The following is a 17668-nucleotide window of genomic DNA, read 5'->3' as shown; positions in this document are numbered from 1 at the left end:
CAATGGCCATGTACTGTGGGGCATTTCCCAAATTTACTGAAGAGCAAGGAAATAGGGGTAGTAAGGCCAAACCTGGAAGCAAATTAGCTGCAAGCTTGGCAAGCAACCATTTACGGGTCAGAGCTTTGAAACCATATTGAATGCAAGATGCATGGTGTCACAGAAAATGAGTTCCTAAAAGAATCCTGGGACTGACCAAAGTACAGTAACCATACCAGTGCATATGAAGGAAGACCTAGGTCACCTCAGCCAGTTTGAGGCATTGAAACCAATATTGTACTTGGTGGGATTCTGGTTGTCACCAGAACTGGGCAAATTCTGGGAAGCACTGACAGATCTGCCAGGAGGTTGAATCTTTCAACTCCTTGGTGCTCATATGCCAGAGATACATGGAAAGGCATTGGACACAGACCTATGGGATAACATGCAAGTAATCAATGCCTCATTCAAATCAATTGCATCAAGAGATTTTAATAAAGGGCAAAGCGGATTTGTTGGAAAAACGCAACACACATCACTAACAAAGTATTGGGAGAACGAACAGTGTGGAGGCTATGAGGAATACCTCAAAATAACAAAACCACAATTTGTTCTCTATAAATTAAGTTTAGACATGGAATAATGCCCCTTGCTCACCGCCTGAACAAACTGGATAACCAAGCGCTGATAAATGCGTGCATTGCAAAACCTTTATTGAAAATGAAGAGCAATGTTTTCTCATATGTCCATACTAAAACATTGTATTTAAAACCAAGGTTTGTACACCATGAAACAAGATATACTATTGAAACAATATTTGTATACAGTGAGACGATGATATTTCAGTGTATGAAGTTGCCAAATATTTGGGCAGAGCCTGTAAAAGAGACATTCTGCTAAACACAATAAGTTAATGAAGTTATGGGGTTCTTTACAGAAGCAGAATGAATCATAGGGTCAGGGTGAGCTGGAATTAGCATGCAACATTTATTATTACATTATCTCATTGTATTATGTAAGGATGATGCTTTATTATTTTAGTATTTGATGGTATATGTCTTTGTGTGACTAATGATGGGTATATTGAATAAAGGTGAATTAATGAATGAAAAGAGCCAAGTAAACTAGACACATATGTTCACCTTCCTTTATTTAAACTGAAAATCGTGTTACACTGCAACTTGTCTACCTCACTCCCTTCCAGACAGCTTGCCTTTCATTGCCTGATCACAGTAACCAATAGGTAAGGCGAGAGAAGCAAGGGACACAGTTTGAGATTGAAAGTCTAAACAATGGCACTCTACCACTGGTCAATGCTATTTTAAATTTGTTCCCGATTGGTGTTACCAACATTCCCTGATAATTCTTAATCCAATACAATGACTCAAGCACAAATACTATATGTTCACTGTTTTCCATATGAAGGTAGTAACCTTGCATAGTGGGCTGGGGGGACCCCACTTGTTGGTGGCGATTTCTTGACGATTTTAGGGCATGAAGTTCTGCTGAACCATAAAGGTGCACCATGTAAAATGCAATGCTGATGCACATTGTTCCTTAATGAGTGTAGTGTAGAAGTGTAGCCATACATAAATCGGGACTCTTCAGGACTTAGTGAACCAAGGCAGTTGTGCTGGTCAGATGCTGATAAGACAAGTTTGGGAATTGTGTCTGGATTGAGAGTTGCACCTTCACGTGAAGTACCTAGGAAGATGCCTGAAAAGTTTGACTGCGGCAGCCCTCACTGATTGAGAAACTGCAAAAAATATGCTTTAATTAAAGCAGATCGAGGCCTGAGCTCCTTCACCTGCTCCCTGTTATTCTCTCTTTAGGCTGAATTTCCTAACCTAGTGAGTCCCCCAGCAGCTTTGCTGGATTTCTGGAGTTTGTTTTTTTCCTCCTGCCAAGAGTAAGACTCTTTTTCTCCCACTCTTGGACATGATTTATGGTGTTCCTTTGACTGCTTATGTGTTTTATGGGCTATGGGGTCCTTTACTCCATAGGGTCTCAAGTGTTTTTACTATGTGTGTTACACAGCACCCTCCGTGCAGTAACACAGGGGTGTCATAGTGACACCCCACCATAGACTCCATAACCTGGGACTGACTACTGTCTCCCAGGGCATGTAAAGTCACCATTGGCTTTACTAGTCCCAAATTATTAACAGAAACCAGTACAAACCATCATATTGTGGATGTACTGGTCGGGGCAATTCGATTGCCCCGGGGTCTGTTAGTCGAGGGGGCACGTCTCCGTCCCCCCTGATCGAGTTTTGGCTAGTGGCAGTGGAAACTACTTTTATATTCGACCGCAAATATTTTCCTATGGGATTTTCCCATTGTTCGAGGCTACCAACTTTAATTATTTAATTCTCATAGCCTCGAACATACCGCCGGTTTATTTAATTAATATTCATTCTCCGGTTGGTATTTTTTGCCAAGACTCGATTCTAAAATGGCGTTTGGGTTCTCTTCTGTGACTCCAACCCAAGTCGAGCCCTTTGTTCCACTTTTTGGCGGGCTTCTCCACAGAATCACCCAAAAGTGGTGCCACTTTGTCTGGGTACCACAGGGTGTGTGGGAGGGGGTTTAGGCACCCTGGACTGAGTTACCTTGGTAACTCAAGTCGCACTCTTGTGTGATTGGCCCAAGTGGTGAGCCGGCCGGCTCACCAGTTAGCATGTTTGATAGACAGCTAGGCTGAGTGAATGGGGGTATGCTGCATAAAAGCAGGGCTTTGGGGACTGGAACTTCAGAAGTCGCCACAGGACCTGAGAATCCGACGAGGGAGAAGCTGAGCCGACCTACCACGACGACACCACCGGTGGAGCCCTGCAGAACCGACTCACCACTTCCCGACGACAGAGAAGATCTCCCGGCTGGAGAGGCTTCTTCCCCTGACTGGTGGGCACAACCTGCTTACCTTCTTTTCTTCGCACCCCAGACCGGTTTGTGGTCGAACTGCCCGTGCCAAGCACCCCGGCGGCCGGATAGCCACTCACCACTGAACCGCGAATCAACGGACCGCTCCTTGTACCTGAGAAACTCCGCGGCTGGTTTCTTCCCTGGAAGTGCAACGGACTCCTGTCTTCCTCCACGACGAGATCCTCTCTTCCCCCGGACGAAGCACCGGCTTGCATCCGCTGCCAGGAACAACTGCCCCCGCTGGAGTATTCTCACCACTTTAAGGTACCGTGTCCGCCAGGCCTCCCTTTCTAAAGATTGCTACAAGGTAATAATAATCCCTTAACCTTCTGGACTGGGCTGGCCGCTTTGACCTTCTAACTGGTCCCTTTCTTTGGTCCAACTCCTTTTTGAACCATTACAAGACTTTTTGTGCACTGCAACCGTGTGACCTTGGACACATTTCATTTCGATCCTCTTAAAGCGGATCCAGCCTACTGACTCTGAATTCACGGTTTTACCTTGCCTTCCTCTCTTGTTATGTTCTTGTAAAAGTGTTGGGATCGGTTTCAACTTGTTCTCTGCTTTTCTCTCCCTTTTTAAACGAACTATTAGAGTGCCATCTACGTTAAACGCTCACCGCTGTCTGAAAATAAGTGGGGCTATACTTAAAGACTTGTCTAATATTCTTTTAAGGGAGTGTATATCTTTTAGTGACCGTGTTTTTGAATTGCTTACTATTAGTGCCTGTGTGTTTTTCTAGATGTGGTTTTAAATAATTATATCTCCTTTACACCAAGCCCTGGTCAGTGTTTACTTGTTATATTGTGTGCCCTTGACCTATTGTGAATACTCTGTATACTGCCTAACTCTTCTTGAGGGAGGTCTGACTGCTCAGCCACAGCTAACAAGTGAATATGTGTGGTACAGACTGCTACCAAGTGGGTTTACTGCCAAACACCTGTAGTCTTAAATCTTTTGCAGTGGTCCCAGAGGGAACTGCACAGGTTTCTGCCTAACACTCCCTGAGGCCCAGATCATCATAAACATAAGGCAATGTTACAGATAACAGTAAACCCTTGAAGGCACAAGCCCCTAAACAAGGAAGATGATGCCGACAGACACTGAACCCTTTGGGAACATGCAACCTTCAAAGACCTTACCTGAAAGCAAAGCTCTACCCTGGTGGCCAAAGTGACAGTACTGTCAACCAAGGTGGGAGAGAGGATGTTGCCAAACTCCCTTGACTAGCCAGGACCAGCCTGATCAGTGTCTCAGACTCTCTCTTGTTCCTGAATGGAACAGACAATGAAGACACTGGACACTACTAGCATGGGCAGTGGAAATGAGAGACCTTCAGCTGCTAAAGACATTGAATAAATAACCATTTGCACTCTGAAAATGTCCTGCCTCAACAGAGAACTGTAAGAGTGCTCTTGTGCTATTTGCCAGTGGCGCTGGAGTAACTTGGACTGTCCTGCATCACCTCAGCATCCCAAGTAGAACATGTTTGTGTTCACATGTAATTAAATATACTTCAATTGTCAGAAATAATTGGCAAACCCATACAAAACCAGATGCTTAAAGAATGTCCCATACCATGTCAATGCAGCTTCAGCAGCATCCTTAACTCGCATAGATGCAGGATTTGGTTCTTTGTCCACTTTGTACCTAATCTCTTGAGTTTCTGCATTTTTTGATTTGCTCCCAGAGATACCGAGTTCAACAATCTCTAGCACCTCCTTCAGGCAATCCTAAATGAAAACAAATGTGAAACATTCAACAGAAGGCAGACATTCATATTCAACTTTCAACAGGATTCAATGAACAATAAGTGAACAAATTAACTTAACAGTGTATAGTAAACCACACGCGAGTGCTTCTTGGAGCACAGTAGACATACCGCAGATTTTGAGCTTGTTCTTAAATGCTATGATTTTTTTTTCAACTGAGGATTGTATGCCCCTGCAAACAAGGGAAGCCCATGGAGAAAACGTTTGTCATCCTAGCATTATTATCAGCCTGTTGTACCAAGAAAATATTTGTATGGGTAGAATCCAGGGGCTATCTTAAGCCATAGATGCCGTATTAAAGAGCTCCAACATGTGATCTAACAAAAAGTAAGAAATGGGCATTCCAAACAGGCAAGCCAGCCATTGACACTGGAATGCAAAAATTAGGAAATGTGTTAATTATCTTCAGTAATGTGTTTCTTACACAATGTATAGATGTTCCCACAGAATAGATTTGGAAACTTTTCAACAGCTAAGAAGAGATCACAGGCGAGGGTAAAGTCACTCTGCAATTAGAGGGTTAAAGTGATTGCCTGAAATTATGTCCGTCCTTCCACAGTGTGGTCATTAAAGGATTTAAAACAATGTGACAAATGTTAAAGTTTCATTCTTTAGGAATGTTGGTGTTACAGAGATTATGTCACTGGCCTCTGGTGAGTGTTGTAAAGAGACCTATCCTTATTGAAGGAACTGACTGTGCACCAAGTTAAATCAAAGTCTATTAACGGGGAACATAGCTTCACTCGTAAAAGGGGATAAGCTAGTACCAAAGTACAATTAGTGCCATAAAGACAATAACATATATTACACATAACGTAGTCTAAAATAGACATATACATTATTAACACTTAAAAAAGTACTTGTAAACATACATCAAAAGAAGTCTGTTGGTAATAGAAACGCAGTAATGCGTTTTGCATTGATCATGCCTCACTTCCAGAAATGCAATACAGTAGTCTACCCTAACAAGGAGGTACTAGACCTATATAACAAGCAAGTCCAGAGGGTCAACCCACAGTAGATAAAACCAGGAATTCCATTACTGGGCCTAAAAAGGCACCGGTTCACCCACAAAAATACTTACAGAGTATAACCAGCAGTAGTTACTGCGCCATATACATAAATAAACAATTATAATGATGTTTTCCTATCACAAAACGTGAACTGCAGTGATTATACAAAAATCACTAACACATCTAGCTAAGACTAAGCAAAACAAAAAACATGTCTGGGCATGCTTGTGGTCTCGTCCAGAAGGGATGTGACAAAGCAGTTTGGGCTGGACTGCTCCTTCTGAGGTGGGACCAGGCCTGATTTGCATATGGTCTTTCCCCTTTTGTAATGGCTTGGCAGGTGAAGAATGATGGTCTGGAGGGTTGTCCAGAGCAATGCCAGAGGTCAAGAATAATTCTAAACCTTCCAGCCATCACCTCTTTTACTTTGCTGTAAATCAATGGGACAAGTTAAAATTTCATATTCTGATCTCGAAACTCCAGGACTTCAATATCGACCAGGGAAAATGTCTCAGTTAACATATGTATCCTAGGAAGTAACTTTCCAAGAGTTTGTACAGTTTTCAAAAGGTTTTCCCATAGACATCAATGTGGCAAACCCAAAAAGGCTACTGCAGTTAGGGGGAGAAATTGCACTGGGATAACCCTAAATTGAGCGTATGTTTGTGGACTCAGTATGAGTCTACGTCAGCAAAATCGCTACTTTAGCCATGACTCGCAGTCCACATAGACTAAGAAAGGACACCAAAAAAAAATGGCTGGATCATGGCTTAAAAAATATATTAGTAACCCAATGGCTACCACATATAGGTGCAAAGGGCTACTAATGCGGTAAACGTGACAACAACCTTAGTGTAGCCAAAACTAAACTACAGCAGTCACCAGCCTACTCCACAACATACTTTCAGAGTGATAGACACACACTGGGACCAATATGGAATCCCTAAACAGCACCCCCGTTAGCCATCAAGGCTACCTGAGCAGAAAAAGAGTTGCAGAGATTGAGGACTTCTAATGAAGTCTCTCGTCAGGAAAAGAAAGTTAAAAACTCATGGACGCCAGCACTATATGGCATACATTACTTACCGTAATCGTATTTCACATGCTATTCATGGGCCGACATCTAGTGGTAGTTATGTAGCATTGCATGACTTGTTTTTTCGAAATGGGAAGTCGACTGGGCATGTTTATAATACTATCCATTGAGTGGCGAACACTGTACCCATGGTCCTTCAAGCTGAGGTCCCTCAGATTGTTTTGTTTCTGAGATGAGGGAGCATGAAGTGTTTGTGCGAGTACAAGAAAGTCAAAGTAGAAAAGATAAAGGGGAAAGACATGTATGCACCTTCAACTCCAGAAGGGGAGGAAGGGTGGGCGCATGTGAATCTAAGCAGAAAAAAGCATCTGAAATACGATTACGATAAGTAAATTAAAGTTACTCACTGTAGTGACTGGAGTACTCATAGTCACCTTTGTTCCATCCTTGTGGGCGCCCCCCAACACGGGGACGGTACCGGAACCGTTGCCAGTGAAACATTAAGCTTCCCCTTTAAATTTAGTATAGAGCACAGAGGTGCCCACCTGTCCCCCCGAGGCCCCGCCCTCCGGCACCTCACTTCAGTCCCCTTTTAACACATTGCTGAACAGTGTCCCAGACTTCCTAAAGGATTTTGTCCGAGAGAGATAGAACTTGAGGAGACTCCTGAGATTCAAGGAATGCACAGACCTTTCTGCCTCCGACTGTGGGTTCGGAAAAAAAACGGCAGGCTGATTCCCTGGTTCAAATGGAATGGCGAGACCACCTTGGGCAGAAAACTCGGGTGAGTGCGCAAGAAGGCTAGATCGTTATGAAACATGGTGAAGGGTTTGCACGAAGACACCGCCTGAAGCTTGCTGACCCTGCGTGCAGAAGTGAGCACCACCCATAGAACTGTGTCTTTAAAGTCACCAGCCGGATGTCCACGAGGCCATCCGCTAAAAGGGCTTGCGCTGCAAGGCCGCCAGAACCACAATGAGGTCCCAGACCGGATGAGGCCTGTACACCGGAGGAAAAAGTCTGGACAACCCCATGAAGCGGGCTTTAACCACCGGGTTGGCTGCTGAAAAAACATGCGCTGTGGAATTCTTGTAGGACCCAATGGTCAAGGGGTCCAGCCTCTTGTCACAAGCCCAATGGCACAATCTGGTCCACTTGCTTTTACACTGGCATCCAGTAGACGGCCTCCTGTATGATGCCCCAGTTGTCATCTGAAAATTGAGCATGATGCAGTCTCAGCTGGTCAGGAACCAGGCCGCAAGGCCAGCATAGCCAGGTCCGGGTGCTCCACTGCGCTGCCCTGCAGTATCAGGAAGCTGCTGGGGATCGGAAGATGGACAGGCCCCTGCGAGCACAAATGAAGTAGGTCTGAAAACCATGCCCTTGACGGTCAGTGTGGGGTGATCAGGATGAGGCTGTAGCCCACCAAAGTCCAGAACTTGCAGAGGGTCTGCTGTAGCAACAGTGGAGGAGGAAACGCATAGCACCTGCGGTCGTGCCAGCAGAGCTGGAACGCGTCCCCCAGAGACTTCCAGCCCACACAAGAGGCAAAGCGGAGGCACTTGGAATTCTGAGGAGACTCTGAACAGGTCCAGGTCCAGAAACTCCCATTTCTGCAACAGAGGCAACAAGGAGCTGATGTGGAACTCCCACTCATAGGTGTTGAAGCCCAAGCGGCAGAGCTGGTCTGCTTCTGCGTTGCTGTCCCCCAGGAGGTGGACCGCTGAAATCTGAATCCCTTCCATAAAGACCCTTTCCCAGATCGCCACCAACTCCATGCACAGAAGGGGGACAACGGGTGCCACCCTGCTTGTTCAGGTAAAACATTGTAGTGTAGATGTCAGTCCTGACCAGAACCGCAGTGTGCCTGATGAGCGGCAGAAAAGCTTAGAGAGCCAGGCCTACCACCCTGAGCTCTAGCAGATCGATATGTAGGAGGGCCTCCTCCTTGGAACATGCGCCATAAATGGAGAGGCCCGCAAGAGTGCCTCCCCAACCCAACAGAGAGAAATATGTAGTCACCACCAGAGTGTGCTCCAGTCGAGTCACTGGGGCTCCCATTGCCATATTGCAGTCCATCAGCCACAAGCAAAGGTCCGGGATGAGGAGTGGGGGATTGGGATCCTATCCGACTAAGACCCTGTCTCCTGGTCCCAATATGCCGCCAGGTGGAGCTGGAGGAACCTCATCTTGAGGTGGGCGTGCTGGACAATGAGCACGCAAGATGCCATCAGACCCAGAAGATGCCTGAACTACCATGCCGAATGGGGGGGAGAGGGGAGAGGGGAGAGAGAGGGAGTGAGAGAGAGGGGAGAGAGAGAGAGAGAGAGAGAGAGAGAGACAGAGAGAGAGAGAGAGAACATTTGCAATGAAAGCCAGAGTAGCCCCTGTACATCGAATAGATTTGGCTCTTGGTGTGAAAGGATCTGTCAGATAGTGAGTAGTAAACTTGGATGCATTCGACTATCCATTTTGAGATAGGATCTCCTTCTCTACCAGCTGCTATGGAAACAAAAAGATGATCAGTTTTCCACAGTGGATTAGTTTAGGTAGTACATGACTGGTCTCCTTACATCTAGAGTATGGAGGCTTTTTATGTAGAATTATAAGGGTTTCGGAAAAAAGCTAGAAGATTTATGTATTGGTTAACATGGAACTTAGAAATTAATTTAAGTGAAAAACGAGGATGGGCTCTGAGAACCAAATTTTATTTTGAATGTTTTATTGGTTTCACAAATCAAACCTTTAACATTATCAAAAAAACTCAATTCATTAATCTTCTTCATCCTTTGAAAAAATCAATCATCATAAAATACATCAAATCAGAGAAAATAAACTTTCGAATTTAGAATTCAATAAAAATAGTCCCCCTCTTCCATTACCTGTTATCGTGACACAAAATCCACTCGTTTCAGGGCTGCAAATGTGAAACTGGTTCTTTCTCCCAACAGAACCCATTCCCACCATTGCTCGGTCGACGAGGACAATCTCGAGTCCACATGGGCTTCCAAAAGTCTTGACCGCACTTCTGATAATATTTTGCAGGTAGTCGCTAAATGGAATAGTTTCAACCTTCCCAACTTCACTGCAATACCTACATTGTGCATTTCTTAAATCAATCTGTTTCCTTACTAATTGAACCTTCCGTGTATCCAAGAAATTCAACCTACACCTAAATAAGAGGTCTCTAAAGTATGGCAAAGGGCATTTTTTAAAGATATTTAGTATTTGATTTAAGCCCATTCGTTCCATTCCTAAAATTAGGCTAATTTTTGTCTTTGCTCCGATTCTCCACAGCTTCAATTCAATCCAGTTCCTGCAGTTTTTTTTCTCACTTTGACATCACTCAGCTCCAAGCCCTTAGCCGCTAGGGTGCTCTCAACCTCCCCTCTCCACCTGATCACACAACCTTCTTGAACTACCCTTTGAGGGTCAAAGATAGAGAGGGGGATTACTGAGGGCTCATAGGAACATTTTCTACATAAGGACTCTGTTTTCCATAAAACCATTGATGCCATCGATTGCAACCGTAGTTCATATCGAATGGAAGCCATCAGAAGTGAATTTGGAAGCCTTAAAATCTTCCACCAGAAAAATCCCTCCATTCTTTCCCAGACCTTCCATGATAGATTAAGAGCTGCTTCAGTGCCATTAGTTAGGATCTGGACAACCTTCTGGCGGTAGAATGAAATAAGGGGCACCATTGAGAACTTCCCATACTGTCATTGGAAAGCCACATTGGTTTACTGGGATAACTTAGCTCTCAGTTGAACATATTGGCCTTTATCATCCAGATGTCTATTTATCATCACACCCAGATAAATCATGGACTCCACCAATCCCAGGGCTTGATCCCCAACTCTCGATGTAAACCTATCCCCCAATTTCCTGCGTGCCGACGACATGGCCAGGACCTTTGATTTCCTCACATTGACTTTCATGCCATTCTCCGACAGATATTTTGTGAAGACTTCGATCCTTCTTTGAAGAATAATGGGGGTTTGGTTGAGAAATACCACGTTGTATGCAAATAAAACACAGGGCACCTCAACTGAATTTACCCTAGGGGCGAAGGCTCTAACATCCTTTTGGGACACAGCTAGATCTGCGATAGAGAGACAGAAGATGAGGGGGGGAAACGCACACCCCTACTTTAAACCATGGTAGGTTGGGATCTTTCTTGATAGGTGGCCTTTTGCCGATAATCTTATTTGAACAGAGGTTTTGGAGTATAAGGCCTCCATGGCCACTACCAGGCCGACGTGGCAATTCCATTTTCTAGGTTTCGCCCAAATTGTTCTCTATTTATCCCGTTAAAGGCATTTTCGAGGTGCATGAAAGACTATATGCACACAATTTTGTTTCCAGGGCCCTCTGTTTTAAGATATTCATAATAAACAGGTTCAATGAGGTCCCCACACCTTTCACAAACCTTTTCTGTCTAGGGTCCAATAGTCCAGCCCTGTTAGCCGATACCGTCAAATCCTGCAGCAAGATGGATGAAAATAGCTTTTCTAAAGAATCAAAAAGGGCAATAGTTCTTTGGATCCGCCCGATCACCCTTCTTGAAAATCGGGAGTACGATTGCCTCCCGCCAAGAAATTGTATTTGTTTATTTTGCATGACCTGTTTAAACATGGAGACCAACAATCCTCCCCATAATCGTATGGTTTTTTTCAGCTCCTAATGGACAAACCATCAGGACCGGCTGCTCTCGAGGACCTCCGGTTGCCAATCATCCGCCTCACCTCATCCTCATCAATGGCAAATTCCCATCCACCACCAGAGCATTCCCCAACACCCTGCTTTGTGGTCTGAGGACCAGCAAACAGGGCAGCACAGTGAGACATCCATTTTTATTCACTTACTGTGCTCATAGTCTGAGCTGGTCTAAAACTCCCTCCATTGTTCAAAAGTTCCTGTTAGGGAGAATTCTCTTATAAGGTTAATTTCCCAAACCTAGTGAGTCCCCAGCAGCTTTGCTGGATTTTTGGGGTTTGTTTTTTTCTCCTGCTAAGAGTGAGACTCTTTTCCTCCCACTCTTAGGCATGATTTGAGTGCCTTTGACTCTTTCTGTGCTTATGGGCTATGGGGTTTCTTTCTGCTCCATAGGGTATCATCTAAATGTTATGTGTATGTTACACAGCACCCTCAGTGCAGTAACACAGGGGTGTCATAGTGACCCCCAAACATAGACTCCATACCCTGGGACTGATTACTGTCTCCCAGGTCATGTAAAGTCACCTTTGACTTTACTAGTCCTAAATTGTGAACAGCACCAGTACAAACCATCATATCGTGGAAGTACTGGAAGGGGTTAATTATATTGCCCCTTGGTCTGTTTTCAAGGGGGCACTGTCCAGTCCCCCCTTATCGAGTTTCCACCGGAATATTCTCTATGGGATTTTCCCATTGATTTTAAATGCAACAATAATTGGTGCAATGTTAAAGATATCGCCGGTTTATTGATTTAATATTAAATTCACGGTTGGGTCTTTTTGCCAGAACTCTTTTCTAAAATGGGCGTTTGTGTCCGTCTCTGTAACTCGGAACAAGGTCGAGCCCTTTGTTCCACTTTTTGGTGGGCTTCTCCACAGAAGCCCTCAAAATGGTGCCACTCTGTCTGGGTTCCACAGGAGGGGTGGAGGGGGGAATTGGCACCCTGGACTGCGTTGCCTTAGCAACTCAAGTCGCACTCTGCTCTGATTGGTCCGGTGGTGACCGCCCGGCTCACCACTTAGCATGTTTGAGTGACAGCTTGGCTTTTGAATGGGGTTTTTTCTGCATAAAAGCAGGGCCTTTGGGACTGGAACTTCAGAAGTCGCCACAGGACCTAAGAATCCGAAGAGGGAAGAAGCTGAGCCATCTGCAACGACGACACCACTGGTGAAGCCCTGCTGCCACTACCTCACCACTTTCCCGACGACAAGAGAAGATCTTCTGCTGGACAAGTCTTCTTCCTCTGAGCTGGTGGGACCAACCAGTTCGCCCTTTTCGTCTTCCAAAGACGTCTCTTGGTCGAATCGCCCGTGTCAAGCACCCCGGCGGCCGGATAGCCAAGCTTCACCACTTTGACTGCGAATAAAAGGAACACTCCTTTTATTGACGAACTCCGCGGCTGGTTTCATCCCTGTGCAGTGCAACGACTCCACGTTTCCTCCTCGACGAGATCCTCTCTTCCCCTGGTCGAAACAATGAACTGCAACCACTGCCAGGAACAACTGTCACCGCTGGAGCTTCCTCTCTGTTTAAGGTACTGTGTCCTGCCTGGCCTCCCTTTCTTCGGTTTGCCCAAGGTGACACTTAAATCCTTGGCTTGCCAACTGGGTTGGCCGCAGACCTTCTAACTTTACCTTCTTGAATCACCCCAACCTCTTTTGAACATTCTGCAAAGACTTTTAGTGCATTTTAAACCGTGTGATCCTGGGCACATTTCGCTTTGTTCCCTTTGAAGTGGGCCTGGCCTATGAACTTTGGCTCTACAGTCTATACTGCCTTTATTCCCTTGCTGAAAACTCCTAAAAGTGTTGGGACCTGTTTTATTTCTATGCTCTGTCTTTCTCTCTCCCTTTAACTGAACTATTGGAGTGCCATCGGGTTATGCGCTCACATCTGTTTAACAAATCATGGTGTTTTAATTCTGACTTGTCTAATAGTTATTCAGGGAGGTGTGTATACTTTACCTGGCTGTGTTTTAACTTGCTTTTGATTTAGAGTGCTAGTATATTGCTTAAAGTGTGTTTAAAATAAATAATTATATACTTTTTATACAAAGCTCTGGTCAGTGTTTGTTTGCTCTACTGTGTTTTTAGCCCTATTGTGTATGCTCTATACACTGCCTTACTCTTCTTGAGAGAAGTCCGACTGCTCAGCCACAGCTACCAGGTAAATCTGGTTGGTGCAGACTGCTACCAATTGGGTTTACTGCTTACTCCTGTAGTCTTAATCTTTTTGCAGTGTTCCCTAAGGGAACTGCACAGGATTCTGCCTAACAGTTCTCACAGATTTCTCATATTTTTAGAGCAGTCTTCAACATTTTCTCTGCATCAGTTTCACTCACATTCCTTTTCTTGAGATTAACCAATTTCAATACTTTTGTTTTTATCCTTGGAACCTTCTTAAGTGGTTCCCTTCCCCTCCTAATCTTTCTTAGAGCAGCCCTCAATGATCTTACCCTCACAAACTCCGTATTATATGCATGCATTGCTATCATATCTAATTTTCCATCCATATAAACCACATTTCTGAAGTCCTTGAGGATCCATAGATAATCAACCTTTTGGGGATTATCTTCTAGCACATATTGGTATTGTTTAACAACCTGCACAACATCATCCTTACACAGCTTTAGTTTATTTCTAAACCCTTGTGTACGAGCGCGATATAAATAAAATGTATCAATATCATATCATATTATTTCCCCCAAGTTAACTCAACAAGACCATTTTATCTAGGCACGGCACCAGATCGCCCAGGCACAAAGATCGGCAGTAGGTCATGATCGCTTATCACCGGTTTCACTACTTCAAATCTTTCCACCAATTCAGTCATATTTCTTGACATGAAGCAGTAATCCAGGCAAGATCTTTGCACTCCTCTCCCTATGTACATGTACCCGAGCAATCCCCTTCTGTTTGGGCATTGAACATATATAAGACTCTTGAATCCATGGCTATAGACTAACTGCACCCTCACTCTTCTAACTCTGAGTCTTTCAATGGGCAACCTTCCTCGCTTAATAATTTGATATTCAAGTCTCCATGAATAGTAATGAAGGGATCTTGAACGTAGTAATTTAAACCTTCTCCAGCATGGGGTCTGGCATGGATTCACACGCTCATGAATAACAAATACGGTTTATAGTGATAATTTCGACAACAAAAATGTCTAAAGTCAAAATTTCGAAAAAAAAATGTCGAAAAAAAAAATGTCGACTTTTTTTTCAATGCATTTTTTTTTTAAATGGGGGGTTCCCCCCAAACCCCCCCTTTTTAAAATTTTTTTTTAATTGTTCCCTTTTTTTTAACTCCCGAACCCCTAAAATAAATATATAATTAAAAAACCGAAAGTCGACATTTTTTTGTCGACGTTTTTGTCTGTCGACATTTTTTTTCGAAATTATGACTGGCCACCAACAAATACATAGCAGTACAATATTACACAACCACGGGAGGTGGCAAGGCTCAACAGAAGCAATAACTTACCTCTGGAACAGACTCATCTCAAGCGAACAGGTTGCGTAGAACTGCTTGGCTGACCCTGGACTCCTCCCTGCAATCACTGCTGATGTCCACCAGGGGCACCCCAGACAGGAACGCTGTCGTCGCAGCAATCGCTCTGGTGGAGTGGGCTCTCGCATGGCCGGGCAGCGGTTGGTTTGCCAACCGATGATAGCGCGTGATGCAGCCGGAGAGCCACCTTGAAATGGAAGCCTTGGACAAGGCCTTCCCATGGTAGATGGAGAAGCCTTTCGAAAATATGCTCGACTTTCCCGTGGAAGAGCAAAAAGAAGAGTGGTTTCTGCTGGAGGGTGCGCAGGGAACGGGCCGTCTCTGTATCCGCTTTCATGGCCTGGAGGAACTAGTCAGCAACTTTCCCAAATAGGTTCTCTCCGTCGAAGGGCATGTCCAGCACCTTCACTTGGACCTCCTGGTGGAAATTTGTGGTCTTCATCCAGCCTTGGCGACGAAGGCAGACACTTTTCCCCATTTCCTGAAACCCTGTGTCGGAGACGTCCAATTCCACTGTGATGGCATCATCAGGCGCTACTACCTTCCCTTCCTGGAAGAGAGTGATTGCCTCCATCTTCTTATCGTCTGGGAGGAACTCCAGAATAGGCCCCAGCTTGTACCACAACTCCTTGTCATACCTGGCTAGGATCGGAACTGAGTTGGCTGCCTTTATAGTGGATGCCTCTGTGTCAATCTCCTTCTTTCCCATGGCGTCCATACTCTTCCCCTTACTGTCCGGAGGGACCGAAGACGCTGAGGACTTCTGTCGTTGTCATGATTCCTGCCCCTCATGTCCCCAGCCCTCCAAGATGTCAGGCTGGTGCCAGGATCACCTACATGGCCCTCAAGGGACTCTCCATCCCTCCAAAGACACACTTCGAGTCAGACTTGGTGCTTGTGGCACCAGACTCACTCACTCCCATAGGATAACATTGGGGATTGGACTTGTAGTGCATTGATGGGGACAAGACGGATGCCCCACATATTTCGGTTCCCAGAACTGCATGGGCGGTCTAGTCTTTTGGGTGTGGTTCAGCCCAGAGACACCTGGGATACCCAGAGACTATTTAAGCCACGCCCAGGCTGAGAAGAACAAGTTACTTTCTTACCTGGTAATGTTCTTTCGATGGGATGGTCCGACGACGTATTCCATATCTATGACAGGTAATGTCCACAGCTGTGCTGCTTCGGAAAATCTTCGGCGTCTGCGTCCTGCGTAGATGACGTTGATGCGCCGTCCCCGAGGACCTCTTCCGACGGCCGACGTCACCCGATGTTATAAGTAGGACGCACGACGCCCATAGCCTCAGCTATAGTTTTTTCCCCCAGAATGTGCCACCAGTTTTCTGCCAGTCAGACACACAAGGCCTTGCGGAACCCAAGCTGCAACCTCAAAAGAAATTCGGCAGTGGGGAAGGTAGGGAGGGAGCGATATGGAATACGTCGTCAGACCATCCCATCGAAAGAACGTTACCAGGTAAGAAAGTAACTTGTTCTTCGAGGAGATTGGGTCCTCCGACGTAAAGCAGTACCAAGCAAGGAGGTGGGAAAAGAATTTAGAACACAAATTTAGCATGCCCAATCAAATTGTGGAATATAGGACCGCCTTGCCAAAGGCCAGATCCTGCCCTCTGATGGAATCGAGGGAGTAGTGACGTACAAAAGTATGTACTGAAGCCCAGGTGGCTGCATCACAGATGTGACCAATAGGAACACCCCTCAGCAGGGCAGTAGACGCAGCCACTCCCCTGGTAGAATGGGCCCACAAGCCAGCCGGAGGGTCCTTACCTGCCAAGCGGTAACACTCGGAGATAGCTAAAATAATCCAACAAGACAAATTCTGTTTCGTCACAGCTTGTCCCAAACGCTTTCCAGCGTAACCAATGAAAAGTTGATCGTCCACTCTGACCCGGGACATGCGCGAAATATAAAAGCTCAACGCTCTCCTAGGATCAAGCCTATGGAGCCTCTCCTCTTCCTTACCAGGATGTGAAGGAGGATAAACGCCTGAAGAACAACCTTCTGGCTCAAATGAAATTCCGAAACCACCTTCGGGAGAAAAGAAGGACGAACTCTAAGGACAACCCTGTCCTTATGAAACACAGTGAAGGGTGGCTTAACTGAAAGTGCCTGTAACTCGCTCACTCTGCGAGCGGAAGTAACCGCAACCAAAAACACAGTTTTAAGAGTTAGCAGTCTCAAAGGGCAAGAATGTAAAGGCTCAAACGGAGCACCCATAAGAAACTTAAGAACAAGGTTCAAATCCCAACCGGGCACCAGAAAAGGTGACGGAAGGAACACATTAGTGAGCCCTTTCAAAAACTGAGAAATTAAAGGAATCTTAAAATAGGAACACTCTTCAGATGAGTGCTTAAATATGGACAGCGCCGCCAGGTAACCTTTAATGGTCCCCACTTGCAAGCCCCTGTGGGCCAAAGAAAGCAAAAAAGACAGAACCATGGGAATGTCACATTCAAAAGGATCCACATTCTTAACTCTGCACCAGTCTCAGAACTTTCTCCAACGGCAACGGTACAGAGACTTTGTTGCCCGCCGCCTGGCCGAGAGCTACACCTCCATCCCGTCTTCAGAGAGGTCCCAATCCTTATACCTCAACCTTTCAGAAGCCAAGCGTGAAGGTTGAGGGATCTGACCTCTGGATGGAGAACCTGACCCCCCTCCCCTGAGAGCAGATCGTCTCGGTAGGGAAGAC

The 17668-nt window shown here is 45.3% G+C and overlaps 1 protein-coding gene across 6 annotated transcripts in view; it reads right to left on the bottom strand.

The window, feature by feature from the left end:
• RALGAPB (Ral GTPase activating protein non-catalytic subunit beta) overlaps positions 1-17668 on the bottom strand; it is a 2501232-nt gene that overhangs the window by 695326 nt on the left and 1788238 nt on the right. For all 6 annotated transcript variants that reach the window (XM_069652125.1, XM_069652127.1, XM_069652128.1 and 3 more), the window contains one exon: positions 4482-4636. In XM_069652125.1, coding sequence (XP_069508226.1) covers positions 4482-4636 — 155 coding nt within the window. The remainder of the gene's footprint in view (positions 1-4481; positions 4637-17668) is intronic.

The sequence above is a fragment of the Ambystoma mexicanum genome, chromosome 3p (genome assembly GCF_040938575.1).
Source record: "Ambystoma mexicanum isolate Mex_15411 chromosome 3p, UKY_AmexF1_1, whole genome shotgun sequence".
In the NCBI taxonomy this organism is placed as follows: Eukaryota; Metazoa; Chordata; class Amphibia; order Caudata; family Ambystomatidae; genus Ambystoma; species Ambystoma mexicanum.
Note: the sequence above shows the minus strand (reverse complement) of the source record. Positions and strands in the feature narration are given on the sequence as shown.